At 45.9% G+C, this 12616-nt stretch overlaps 1 protein-coding gene across 1 annotated transcript in view; it reads right to left on the bottom strand.

Annotated features, from left to right (window-relative positions):
• Positions 1-3306: 3306 nt before the first annotated feature.
• The window catches only part of LOC109141136 (cubilin-like), a gene marked incomplete at its 3' end in the record, with an annotated part of 39312 nt that continues 30002 nt past the window's right edge, over positions 3307-12616 (bottom strand). The window contains exon 13 of the mRNA XM_027276374.1: positions 3307-3475. Coding sequence (XP_027132175.1) covers positions 3307-3475 — 169 coding nt within the window. The remainder of the gene's footprint in view (positions 3476-12616) is intronic.

Here is a 12616-nt window from a genome sequence, read left to right as displayed (position 1 = left end):
TTTTATTTTTTCACAGATTTTTCTCCCTGCTCCTCACTCTAGCTGATGATGTCATCCACTCTAGCACAAACATTCCGCCACATACACACCCATTATAAACCCAGAAATTTGACTAAAAACCTGCTCAACTTTGAGCCTTGATAGTTTAAAAACGGTAAAAGCTGTCGATGAGTGTTGTGAATCCCTGAAGATAAGGGAAGCATACCTCCGTTTTAAAGTTCAAATGCAGTCTCTCGGTTAAAGTATGCCAGAGCAGTTCATTGTTGAAAATGTCTGTTGAAATGTACTTTTTTTCAGGCCTCCCCAGTCATTCCCTATGGGAAATTTTTCGCAGTTTTTCCAGAATAAATTCGCGAAAAACACGCGAATCTCTTAGAAAAGTAATAGCACTCGATTCGGGATCAAGACGCACGTTTTGATATATAATTTGTTGGGGTCCTCTCACCGCTGCGGGCCGCATTCATGTTCGAAAAAGGGCGGAAAATGAATAATAATAATAATATTGCCATGAAACACGCAGAAGAACAATAGTTGACGAGTGTCGTAGGCACTCGTCACTAATAATATTGCCATGAAACACGCAGAAGAACAATAGGCACTCGTCAACTACTCCCAGAGCTTGCTAGCTCTGTGAGTAGTTGACGAGTGTCGTAGGCACTCGTCACTAATAATACCTCCTGTTGGATATTTGATCACAGTTTGATTGTTGTGAAACACCATTTAGAGTCCCCAAAAGGCTGATCCCGAGACGCAGCTGAGGGACTACATTTGCCCCAAATATGTTGTGTATTGTGTGTGTGTGTGTATATATATATATATATATAATATCCGTATTCATGGCCACACATTGAGAGTTTATGAGCTCACACACGTCAGCACAAAATGAGTGAATGAGTGAACGTCAGATTAAACACAATTACAAAATAGCACAAGAATGACTGTTTGGGTTTTTGTTTTATAAATAACTTTGTTTGCATTAAAACCACAGGTCTCTCAGTCCGTGACTTTTCCTAAATATATGTTTGATGGTTTCGTATCTTGTATGGTGTTTATATCTAACATGTCACTGTTTATCAAATCAACAACATCTAGGCTATTCTGTCCTTACATAATTACTGAAGAGTCTCTTCTCTCGCGCTCGCGCACTCTCTCTCTCTCTCGCTTGCTCCTAATCTGCATGTAGTGAAAGCCACAGCTGGACATCAGTATCCATCATACTGTATACTGTACTATCAATATGGCCACTATGGCGTTCAGAGGAATAAATACTCAGAAATCAAATGTGTTTCATACTGCTGGCTTCAGAAAGCATCAAACAGATATAACTCTTAAACAGTTACCAAAAACAGACACTATGAGCAGAGTTTTCTTTAATAACAAGTTCATGTTGGCATGTTGTTGTTGTGCGTGACATTGCAGATACAAGCGGTTACAGCACTGCCTCAGTGTTATCTTATCACAACTTTTTTTTTTTTTCCATCAACCAATCCGCGGAACACTTGGTGCTCTGGGGGGCGATATGAACTGATCATGATGATCCTTTTCACCAGTAGCCACATCCATGATTGTGCTCTGTCTCAGCTGATCGGCTCACCTGCCTCTGTCTCAGCTGATCGGCTCACCTGCTCACCCCAGCGTATCTGTTCGTATCTGTTCAGCCTATCTGTGATGTGTCTTTATACAGTCTACGGTGAGAGCGGAACACACTGATCCTCCCCGTGGACATATGAGGCCTTGCAGCTGGTTTTCACACAGACGACTTAGGGGCATTTCCAGTCGGGGTCTCACTGACTATGTCATCGCGGGGGATTACATTACCGTCACGGACCTGTGAAGGACCTGTGAAGGACCAGCCAAGGACCAGTCACGGGCCCGTCACGGAAACACGGGAACTTTTGAGTTGCTACATCTGTACACACCATTATAGACCCAGAAATTTGACTAAAAACCTGCTCAACTTTAAGCCTTGATAGTTTAAAAACGGTAAGCTGTCGATGAGTGTAGTGAATTCCAGAAGAGAAGGCAAGCGTACCTACGTTTTAAAGTTTAAATGAAGTCTCTTGGTGAAAGTAAGCGAGAGCAGTTCATTGTTGAAAATGTCTGTTGAATTATTTCTTTTTTTCGGGCTTTCCCATTCATTCCAATACGAAATTCTTTGCAGTTTTTCCAGAATAAATTCACGAAAAACAAATCTCTTATAAAGGTAATAGCACGGATTCGGGATCAAGACACACGTTTTGATATATAATTTGTTGGGGTTTGAACCCAAATTCAGGGCTGTTGACCTCCCTGAACCTGGAAGCCTTCATGACTGGAGGGATGTCTGGCTTGTTCTGTCACAAAGTTCCCACAATAGTCAGACCCTTCTCCAGGAGATGCTCTGCAAGAAGCACACTGGTGAAGAAGTTGTCGGTGGTGATGTTGCGAGTCTGTGTGTGTCTGAATACACTGCACAACTGATGGACAGTGTTTTCCCCCAGATTCTTCTGGATGGGTTTGAGATAGGTTTGGGTTGGGATGTCTTCCCCTGTCAACCAACCTACATCACTGAAGAAATGGGGAGGTGTGGAGTGACAAAAACTGCTGCGATCCAGCCACAGGAGACAAGCACATAGTGCCAGTTGTGTCCAAGAAAAAAAGATCGCAAAGCCACCAATTGCTGCTGGAAATGCAGTACCACTTTGTGCAATGGTCACAGCCAAAAGCTAGTAGTTTGTGACAGCTGCACACAGTGAGAAGAGAGAAGATGTTTGTTTGATGTTTGTGTACATATGTGTGGACAGTGTTATGGTCCCCAGACCTATTGAATGTTCTCTGTTCGTCCTCCATATCACACCAACAGACAGAGGGACACATAAATATGTTTTGATACCTGATTGATTGATTATGTGGTAAAATGTGAATAAAAAGTGGAAAATAAACATATCAAAAATGAAATTACTCTTTTGTTGAACAAAATATATCATCTCTAACCAAAATGAAAAAAATGTTATTGCAAAACCGCATTGATTTGATTGACATTTTTGACCCCACTTATGGAAGAGTGGGGTAGTGATACAAAACCTGCAATTTCTTAAAATTAATGAAAAGATAAAAAAAAATGCAAATGGACTCATGTCACAAACATGTCTTATGAGGAATACCTGGAATATGAAAATATTTAAACTTTTAATTTTAAAGATTTTGAAGAATAACAACCCATGGGGTCATTTTTGACCCCACTTATGCATCTAAGAGTTAAAGCTGTAATAAAAAAAATGATTTGAAAAATATTGCATATGGTTTTGACTTTTGTTATCCACTTACCTCCCTGGACTTCAGCCCAACTTGCATTGAAACCTCGACCACTGACGTAGGCATCAGACTTGAAGCGGACGGTCAGCAAGTTACCAGTGCTGGAGACATGCATTGGGCTTGATGTGGTGCTGCAGAGCTTAGCCAGCTGAGGAGCCGACAGGTCTGGGCCTCCATACACCTGAGTGGAAGCCAAAAAGCCCATGGGTGTTCATCATTTTAAAATAATATAAGATTACCAGTTACACTGCACACTACATTTGTTTAGGCCAATACAGTATTTATCAGTAAATACAATACCACCACCCCTCACTCAGAGTACAAAATAGCACTGAATTATGTGGCAAACAAAAACTGTAAACAAAGCAAAATATTTTTTATATTTTAGAGTAGCAAGTAGTAGACATGCTATTATTTCAGTTGAGTTGTCTTCACATTACACATAAGTGCTATGGGTCAGAGTTTAAGATATGGATAGCCCCTTTTGGATATTGCTGCCAAAAGATCCCACAGAAAAACTAGGAAAGTGGGTCTGTACTGCTCTTTAACAAAGACGAGGCAGTTAGCAAGACATACATTTGCCAAAAAAGCACTGAGCACTTAACAGCAGCTAGGTTAGAGTGGATTGTGTTGTTTAAGAAAAATCTAACCTCTGGCGACCTAGTGTATGCTTATAATGCCATGTCTAACTGTAACAGAGGACTTGTCTGCTTCATTTAGCCCCTCACAAATAGATCATCTTGTTGATAGTACTACAGGATCATTACGGACAACTCTAGACTCTATTGCACCTCTGAAAAAGAAGACAATTAAACAAAGAAGGCTAGCACCATGGTATAGCCAGCAGACTCGTAAATTAAAGCAAGAGACACGTAAATCTGAACGCAAATGGCGTGCCACTAAACTGGAAGAATCTCATCTAGTCTGGCAAGATAATCTCAAAACATACAGGAAGGCTCTCCGTAATGCCAGAGCAGCCTACTACTCTTCATTAGTAGAGGAGAATAAGAACAACCACAGGTTTCTCTTCAGCACTGTAGCCAGGCTAACAGAGAATCACAGCTCTACTGAACCATCTATTGCTTTAGGTCTAAGTAGTAATGACTTCATGAGCTTCTTTAATGATAAAATTATAACTATTAGAGACAAAATCCAACACCTCTTGCCCTCAACAGGCATTGATCTGCATTGTGATACAGCAAGTTTGGAAACAGCTGTAAAACCTGATATGTATTTAGACTCTTTTTCTCCCATCGACCTTCATCAAATAACTTCAATCATTTCTGCAGCTAAGCCGTCAACCTGTCTCTTAGACCCCCTCCCAACCAGGCTGCTCAAGGATGTTTTACCTCTAGTTAGTCCTTCTTTATTGGATACGATTAATCTGTCTTTATTATCAGGATATGTTCCACAGTCCTTTAAGGTAGCTGTAATTAAACCTCTTCTTAAAAAGCCCACTCTAGACCCAGAGGTCTTAGCCAACTACTGACCGATATCAAACCTTCCCTTTCTGTCTAAGATACTTGAGAAAGCTGTGTGACTTTCTCCATAACAATAGTCTATTTGAGGATTTTCAGTCAGGATTTAGAGTGCATCACAGAGACCGAATTAGTCAAAGTTACAAGTGACCTCCTAATGGCATCAGACAAAGGACTTATCTCTGTACTTGTCCTGTTAGATCTTAGTGCCGCATTTGACACCATTGACCATCAAATTCTTTTACAGAGACTGGAACATAAAATTAGCATCAAAGGAACCTAAGCTGGTTTAAGTCGTATTTCTTAGATCGATCTCAGTTTGTTCACGTCAATGATGAATCCTCCATGCATACCAAAGTTTGTCATGGAGTCCCACAAGGTTCTGTACTTGGACCACTTCTATTCAGTTTATATATGCTTCCTTTAGGGAACATTATTAGGAATCATTCTATCAATTTTTATTGTTATGCTGACGACACCCAATTATATTTATCGATCAAGCCTGATGAAACCAATTAGATAACTAAACTCCAAACATGCCTTAAGGATATAAAAAGTTGGATGACCTACAATTTTTTTTATGTTAAATTCAGACAAAACTGAAGTTCTTGTAACTGGACCCAAACACCTCAGAAACTCTCTTTCTAGAGACTTAGTTACTTTAGATGGGATCACCCTGGCCTCCAGCTCCACTGTAATCTTGGAGTTGTTTTTGATCAGGATTTGTCCTTTAATGTCCACATAAAACAAATTTAGAGGATTGCATTCTTCCACCTACGTAACATCGCTAAAATCAGATGCATTGTCTCTCAAACGGATGCAGAAAAACTAGTCCACGCATTTGTTACTTCAAGGCTGGACTATTGTAACTCTTTGTTATCAGGCTGCTCTAATAAGTCTCTTAGGACTCTGCAGTTAATTCAGAATGCTGCTGCACGTGTTCTGACAGGAACGAAGATCAGAGATCACATCTCTCCCATTTTGGCTTCCTTGCATTGGTTACCCATCAAATCTAGAATAGAATTTAAAATTCTTCTCCTTACTTACAAAGCTCTTCATGGTCAGGCACCATCTTATCTAAAAGAGCTCATAATACCTTACTACCCCTCTAGAACACTGCGCTCTCAGGATGCTGGGTTCCTTGTAGCTCCTATAGTCTCCAAAAGTAGACTGGGAGCCAGAGCTTTCAGCTATCAGGCTCATCTTCTGTGGAACAAACTACCATTCTGGGTTCAGGAGGCAGACACGGTCAACACTTTTAAGAGTAGACTTAAGACTTTCCTTTTAGATAAAGCTTATAGTTAGGGCTGGCTCAGGTCATCCCTTAGTTATGCTGCCATAGGATTAGACTGCCGGGGGACTCCCCCTAATCCCCGGGTTATGCCTAGCCAGGCACGGTATTGGTTGTAGATGCAGTCACATCTCCCTTACCGAAAACCCCCTCTCTCTCTCTCTCTCTCTCTCTCTCCCTCCCTCTTACCATCTGTGGACATACATGTCTCGTTAATGCATGTTACTAACCAAACTTCCCTGGAGTTTCTGTGCTCTATCGTCCAGCAGGTTCTCGTGGATCGTGGCTGCTGTGATCCTGCACGACAACCACTACACATTTATTACTGTCATTATTGCTACCATATCTGCTACTGTGGTCATTTTATCATTCATTGTCATTTTGTCAGTCATTGTAATTGTATAATATGTTTGTGTTGATTTGTTCTGTACACGTGACATCCATTGCACGTCTGTCCGTCCTGGGAGAGGGATCCCTCCTCTCGTCCCTTGTTGCATTATTTAACAATACGTTACTTATAGAAACCCTGATTTAATAACAATTTAAAACTTTACAGTGTTCAATTAGAAAATGTAAATTATTTAACATAGCTAATAGCTGTTTAACATATTATTACATATTATTGATTTTCATCATCATTTAAGATATTATTTAATATTCCTATATAGGTAATACATGGATCACATACCATCCAAGACATTCCTTGACAACAAAGCTCTCCCAAGTATTTTAATTGATTAATAAAAATAGAGTAAAAGGAAGAGTGTAAAGATAATGTCTTTAAATCATTCTTCTTTTGAGCAAAATACAATTACAGGTGTCCGTCTATGCACAAAAATATAATTTGTAATTATCAGTTGTCATTTATTCCATTATGTACACCTGTCTCAGTTTCCTATTCTATTGTTCTGTTGTAGGGACATTTTCCAGGCGAGATTTGCAAACAACTCTATTACCCTAAAGATATATATAAACCTCTTGGCATCCACCCCATTATAGAATACTGTGAATTTAGGTAAATCACCATGTACAGTTACTGTCATCTCACATCTAACCAGGTCAACCCATCTTCTAAGCCACTATCACACAAAGTTTAACAAAAATCTAAAGTCATTCTCAATCCAATGCATTAATATCTGTAGCTGTGTTGTCCAAAACACAAAAGGTGGTCTTGGCCTGCCAGATCTTTAAAACCTACTGTTTTTAAGGAAAGGGGAGTTTTGAGCCTACCCATAGGTCTTTTTTTGCCAGACGTATTTTGACGGAAGTTTATCTAAAATTTTTGTATTTTATAGATCTTTTAGATGCCTCGTTTATACAGGTATGTATTTAGTTTGTGTGTAGCATATTGGAGATCAAACTGTTTAGTGACTGCAGAGAAAATGTTGTTTTTAAAGACTCAAGGTCAACTAGAACACCCTGCCTACAGTGGAGCATGGCGGTGGCTCTGTAATGCTTGGGGCTGTTTTGCTTCCTCTAGCACTGGACCTGACACCCTAACCCTAACCTGTACTGTACAGAACAATAAAGCTTAGTTTAGAGTGGCCCTCACTGTTACTTTGCAGCAACGAATAATGTAATAATGTCCAATAATGTAATAACATGCCAATAATGTAATAACTAGACTGATTAGACTTTTTCATCTAACACTAAGCAAACATGCAGGTCACATGACCACTGTTCTCTTCCTGAATTCTAGCACATTCCACTGTGCCAAGTGATCTAACTACCATATACACTTCACAGTAATGAATTAAATAATTTTCCTCCATAGATCAAATTATGAATTTACATATCTAAGCAAATAAACAATAGTCTAAATAAAGATTTTGTACAACAAATAATTCTCAAATTCGCTCTTACAACCATAATTAATGAGAGAGAGTGCTACATAGTGCATACCCTTGTTGAATGAATATGACATTCTTCTTCATAATATTCACTCGGTGTCTCGCTATGGGATGCAGCCTCCTGCATCCCTGATAGAAGCATTTATCTCAATCCGCCAATCCTGATTGGCTGGTGAATGTGTTGATCCGCGCCGCACCCAGTAGTCCCATCTGCAAAACCTCTTCTCACCTGAGAACTTATCTCACGTCAGAGCTTTTCGCTAGCTTAACTGTTCACCAGACGGATCTTTGCTAGCTTCCGTCACTGGACGCTAGTGTTGTGCTCTGGCTTCTGCCTTGTCCGTTCATACCAGACCGGACTGGTAGGTATTCTTTTCCGACCCCTCCACGGCGGAATTCCTCTCGGCTCCCTCCATGGTGGAATTCCTCTCGGCTCCCCTCCACGGCGGAATTCCTCTCGGCTCCCCTCCACAGATGCTCGAGTTGGTCGAACTAAGTTAGCACAACAGCTACCCCCTCGACCCCACGCTAGCACACCAGCTAGCCACAACCCTTTTCTCCACTGGCACTCCAGCTTGTTGGCGAAATGGAGACCACTAAGAATCCTCACACCAGAGGAGACTCTCGGCTCTGTTGCTGTGGGAATAAAATTTCAGGGAGGCACACCCACCCAGTGTGCAGTACCTGCCTGGGGGTTGACCACGCCAGGTTAGCCCTCAAAATTCCCGGGTCCTGTGGACACTGCAAAGTGTTTACGGTCAAGAGCCTCAGACGCAGGCTAGCCCGCCAAGCTAGCCTCGCGGACCGTGACCCGTTTCTTCCCACCGCTGACCTAGGTGCAGCCGCGGAGGAAGACGAGGTCATGGCCAGAGAAGTTCCAGTGACTGGCTACGACTGGGCCGCCCAGTGCGAGCAGCTCCGAGCTCCCCCGTTTCCCGAGGAAGACGTGCTGGAAATTGGCCTCACAGAGGATGACGATGACGCCTCATTCCTCATATGGGGTGAGCTCTCCATGTGGACCTGCTCAGCACGTGCAAACGTGCGGCAGAGAAGCTGGAGGTCCCCTGGCCGGTTGCAGTAGCGGAGCCCACCCGGTCCCGCTACGAAGGCAAGCGGCTCCCCCTGGCCTGTAGTGCAGTAAAACAGCTTCTTCCTGTCTTCCCCAAGTTGCTGGCCGAGCTGTCCAAAACTTGGAAAAACTGCCCTGGCCTGTAGTGCAGTAAAACAGCTTCTTCCTGTCTTCCCCGAGTTGCTGGCCGAGCTGTCCAAAACTTGGAAAAACTGCCCGTACAGCAACAGGAGTCCCATCCCGGGCGCAGCATCCCTTGACTGCGAGGCGATGGTAGCCCAGGGTCTCCTCTCGATGCCTCCGGTGGAAGCCCCCGTAGCTACGCATCTCTCCCCGGGCAGCACGAGCCAGCTATCTGCGGCCTCCTCCAGGCGTCCAGTGCTGCCAACCAAGCCCGAGCGGTTCCAGTCTGCACTGGCTGAGAGAGCGTATAAGGCAGCCACCCTTTCGGCCAGGGCTCTCAGCACTCTCTCCATCCTCACTGCCTATCAGGCAGAGCTGTTTGGGGCATCCGCTGACGAGCAGGACCCCGACTCGTGGGAGGAAATGGCGGTCATCGCCGATTTGTCCCTCCGCATCCAGCGCGTCTCAGTCCATGCCACGGGCAGGATGATGGCGACCCTCGTCATTCAGGAGCGAGCGAGATGGCTCAGCCTCGCTAACTTGACTGACAGGGAGCGGGATGACATACTGGATATGCCAATTGTCCCGGAGGGTGTTTTCAGCTCTGCATTGGCCACGATGCAGCAGCGATGTGAGGCAAAGAAGAAGGACAACTAAGCCCTGAAACTTTGTCTCCCTCGAAAAGCACCCACGACTTCACCTCCAGTGCAGCGCAAATCGTTTGCTCAAGCTGCCTCCCAGCCGCCGCATTTCAAGATGCCGTAGCGGCCGCAGCATCTCGGCCCGCCCCTCCCGCCGAGGAGGGAGCCCGGAGCTGGCTGGCACAGAAAATCTCCCGCCCCGACCGTAATCCTGCCGCCGCCACCGGCTGCCGCGGCCTCGGTCCCCCAGGCGAGGAAGAAGAAGAGAGCAGGCTGACAGCCTTCCTCTCTCCAGGTGGAGCATCCTGCCATTCCCCGTTATGCAGGCACCCACCATTCTGGCTTTTTCGTGTGCGTCCCACGCCGCTGCTGCCCACCCCAGAGCCAGTCTGCGGGAGTAGAGACATCACCTCGGAGGTTTGCACTGTTGCGCCCCGAGCAAAATTTCCGCAAGCACACAGATACACACATGTCCCCAAACGTATGAAAAAAAAAAGAAATCTGTCATAGCCAGGCCACGAGCCAAGGGTGCAGATAGCAAAAAAAGCCAAAATGAACAAAAATACCCTGTCTATAAGCAGTGTGGCCACCAAGCCCTTTGCGGCTCTGCCCCCAGGATGGGCATCACCATCCCCGGGGAGCAGAGCGACAGGCCCTGCGGCGATGCCCAGAGGTTATTTCCCTGCTCTACTGCAAGGGGGAGCCTCAGCACCGCTGTCGGGACTACCGTGATAGAGCAGGGGGTGCAATGCGCTTCTCCTCTTTCTCTCAAGTGGGAAAATTGGAACCGCAACTGCAGCTTCACCGTGGGTGTTATGCACGATTTCTCAGGGATACCTCCTCGTTTCTCCGGCGTAATACAGTCACGAGCACAGGGAGAATTTGCTTGAATCTTACAGGAGGAAATCCTCTCTCTGTTAGAAAAAAGAGCCATTTCTGTTGTATCTCCCAAACAGAGTCTGTCAGGTTTTTACTCCAGATATTTCCTTGTTCCCAAACGGGGGGAAGGGGAATCCGCCCTATTCTGGACCTGCAGGCCCTGAACAAATTTCTGCGAAAATACAAATTCAGGATGCTGACACATGCGGCACTGCTGCGTCTAGTATGACCGAGCGATTGGTTTTCGTCCGCGGATCTGAAAGATGCGTATTTCCACATTCCCATTTACCCCCGTCACAGACGATATCTCCGATTTGCCTTTCGGGGGGGGTGCTACGAATACCGTGTGCTCCCATTCGACCTGTCTCTCAGCCCGAGGGTTTTCATACGGTGCACAGAGGCCACTGTGGCCCTGCTCAGACGCTGGGGCATACGGCTGGCCACATATTTGGACGACTGGCTCCTGCTGGCGCAGTCAGAACAGGAGGCCAGGGCCAGGTTCCACCCGCACCCGGAGCGAATGCAACTGTGGGCCTGGCCCGTGAGTGGCTCAGTTTGACCACTGCTGGGCTTCCGCAGAGTGTGGTTAACACTATACAAAACGCCAGAGCTCCATCCACTAGGTCTCTGTACGACTCTAAGTGGGGAGTGTTTGAGCAGTGGTGTCTCGAACGAGGCCACGTCCCTTTTCAGTGTTCTGTGCCAGCGATACTGTCGTTTTTACAGGACCTGATTGATAAAGGAAAAGCCTTTTCCGCGGTTAAGGTTTATCTGGCGGCTATAGTGGCCTGCCATATAGGATTTGGGGACAAAACAGCGGGCCCCTTTGGTGTGCCGGTTTATGAGGGGCGTGCGTAGGCTTTTCCCTGTCTCCAGACCACTAATACCTCCGCAGGATTTAGTGGTGGTTTTGGAGGGGCTTAAAGGCCCTCCATTTGAGCCATTGCTGGAGCCAACACCTGTCCCTTAAGATGGTGCTGTTACTGGCTCTCGCCTCTGCGAAGCGAGTGAGCGATATCCATGCGCTCTCTGTGAGCCCTGCGTGCGCTCAGTTCGCACCGGGGAACACACGTATGGTTCTGAAGCCCAACCCAGTCTTTGTACCTAAGGTGGTGGGTCCATGTTCCCCGATTGAGCTCGCAGCGTTCGCCGCTTCTCCTGGAGAGCAGCGAGCGCACATGCTGTGTCCGGTTCGAGCTGTGCACTCTTATATAGACAGAACACAGAACATCAGGAGGAGCGATCAGCTGTTTGTCTCCTGGGCTGAACCCCGAAAGGGACAGCCGGTCACAAAGCAGTTCCTCCGCGGCTGCGCCTAGGTCAGCGGTGGGGAGAAGCGGGTCACGGTCCGCGAGGCTAGCTTGGCGGGCTAGCCTGCGTCTGAGGCTCTTTACCGTGAACACTTTGCAGTGTCCACGGGACCCGGGAATTTCGAGGGCTAACCCCCAGGCACCCCCAGGCACCCCCAGGTACTGCGGGGCGGCTGTGGCTCACAGGCAGAGCGGGTCGTCCACAGATGATCGGCGGTTCGATCCCCGGCTCCTCCGGTCTGCATGTCGAAGTGTCCTTGGGCAAGATACTGAACCCCAAATTGCTCCCGAAGGCTGTGCCATCGGTGTGTGAATGTGTATGAATGGTTAGATCCTCAAACTGATGAGCAGTTGGCACCACGGTAGCCAATTCCATCAGTGTATGAATGTGTGTGAATGGGGTGAATGAGATATGTAGTGTAAAGCGCTTTGAGTGGTCGGCGCTATATAAGTACAGTCCATTTACCATTCATTTCATCCCTCCCTGAAATTTTATTCCCACAGCAACAGAGCCGAGAATCTCCTCTGGTGTGAAGATTCTTAGTGGTCTCCATTTCGCCAACAAGCTGGAGTGCTAGTGGAGAAAAGGGTTGTGGCTAGCTGGTGTGCTAGCGTGGGGTCGAGGGGGTAGCTGGTGTGCTAACTTAGTTCGACCAACTCAAGCGTCTGTGGAGGGGAGCC

The sequence above is a fragment of the Larimichthys crocea genome, unplaced genomic scaffold (genome assembly GCF_000972845.2).
Source record: "Larimichthys crocea isolate SSNF unplaced genomic scaffold, L_crocea_2.0 scaffold361, whole genome shotgun sequence".
NCBI lineage: Eukaryota > Metazoa > Chordata > Actinopteri > Sciaenidae > Larimichthys > Larimichthys crocea.
This window is presented reverse-complemented; position numbering and strand designations above follow the sequence as displayed.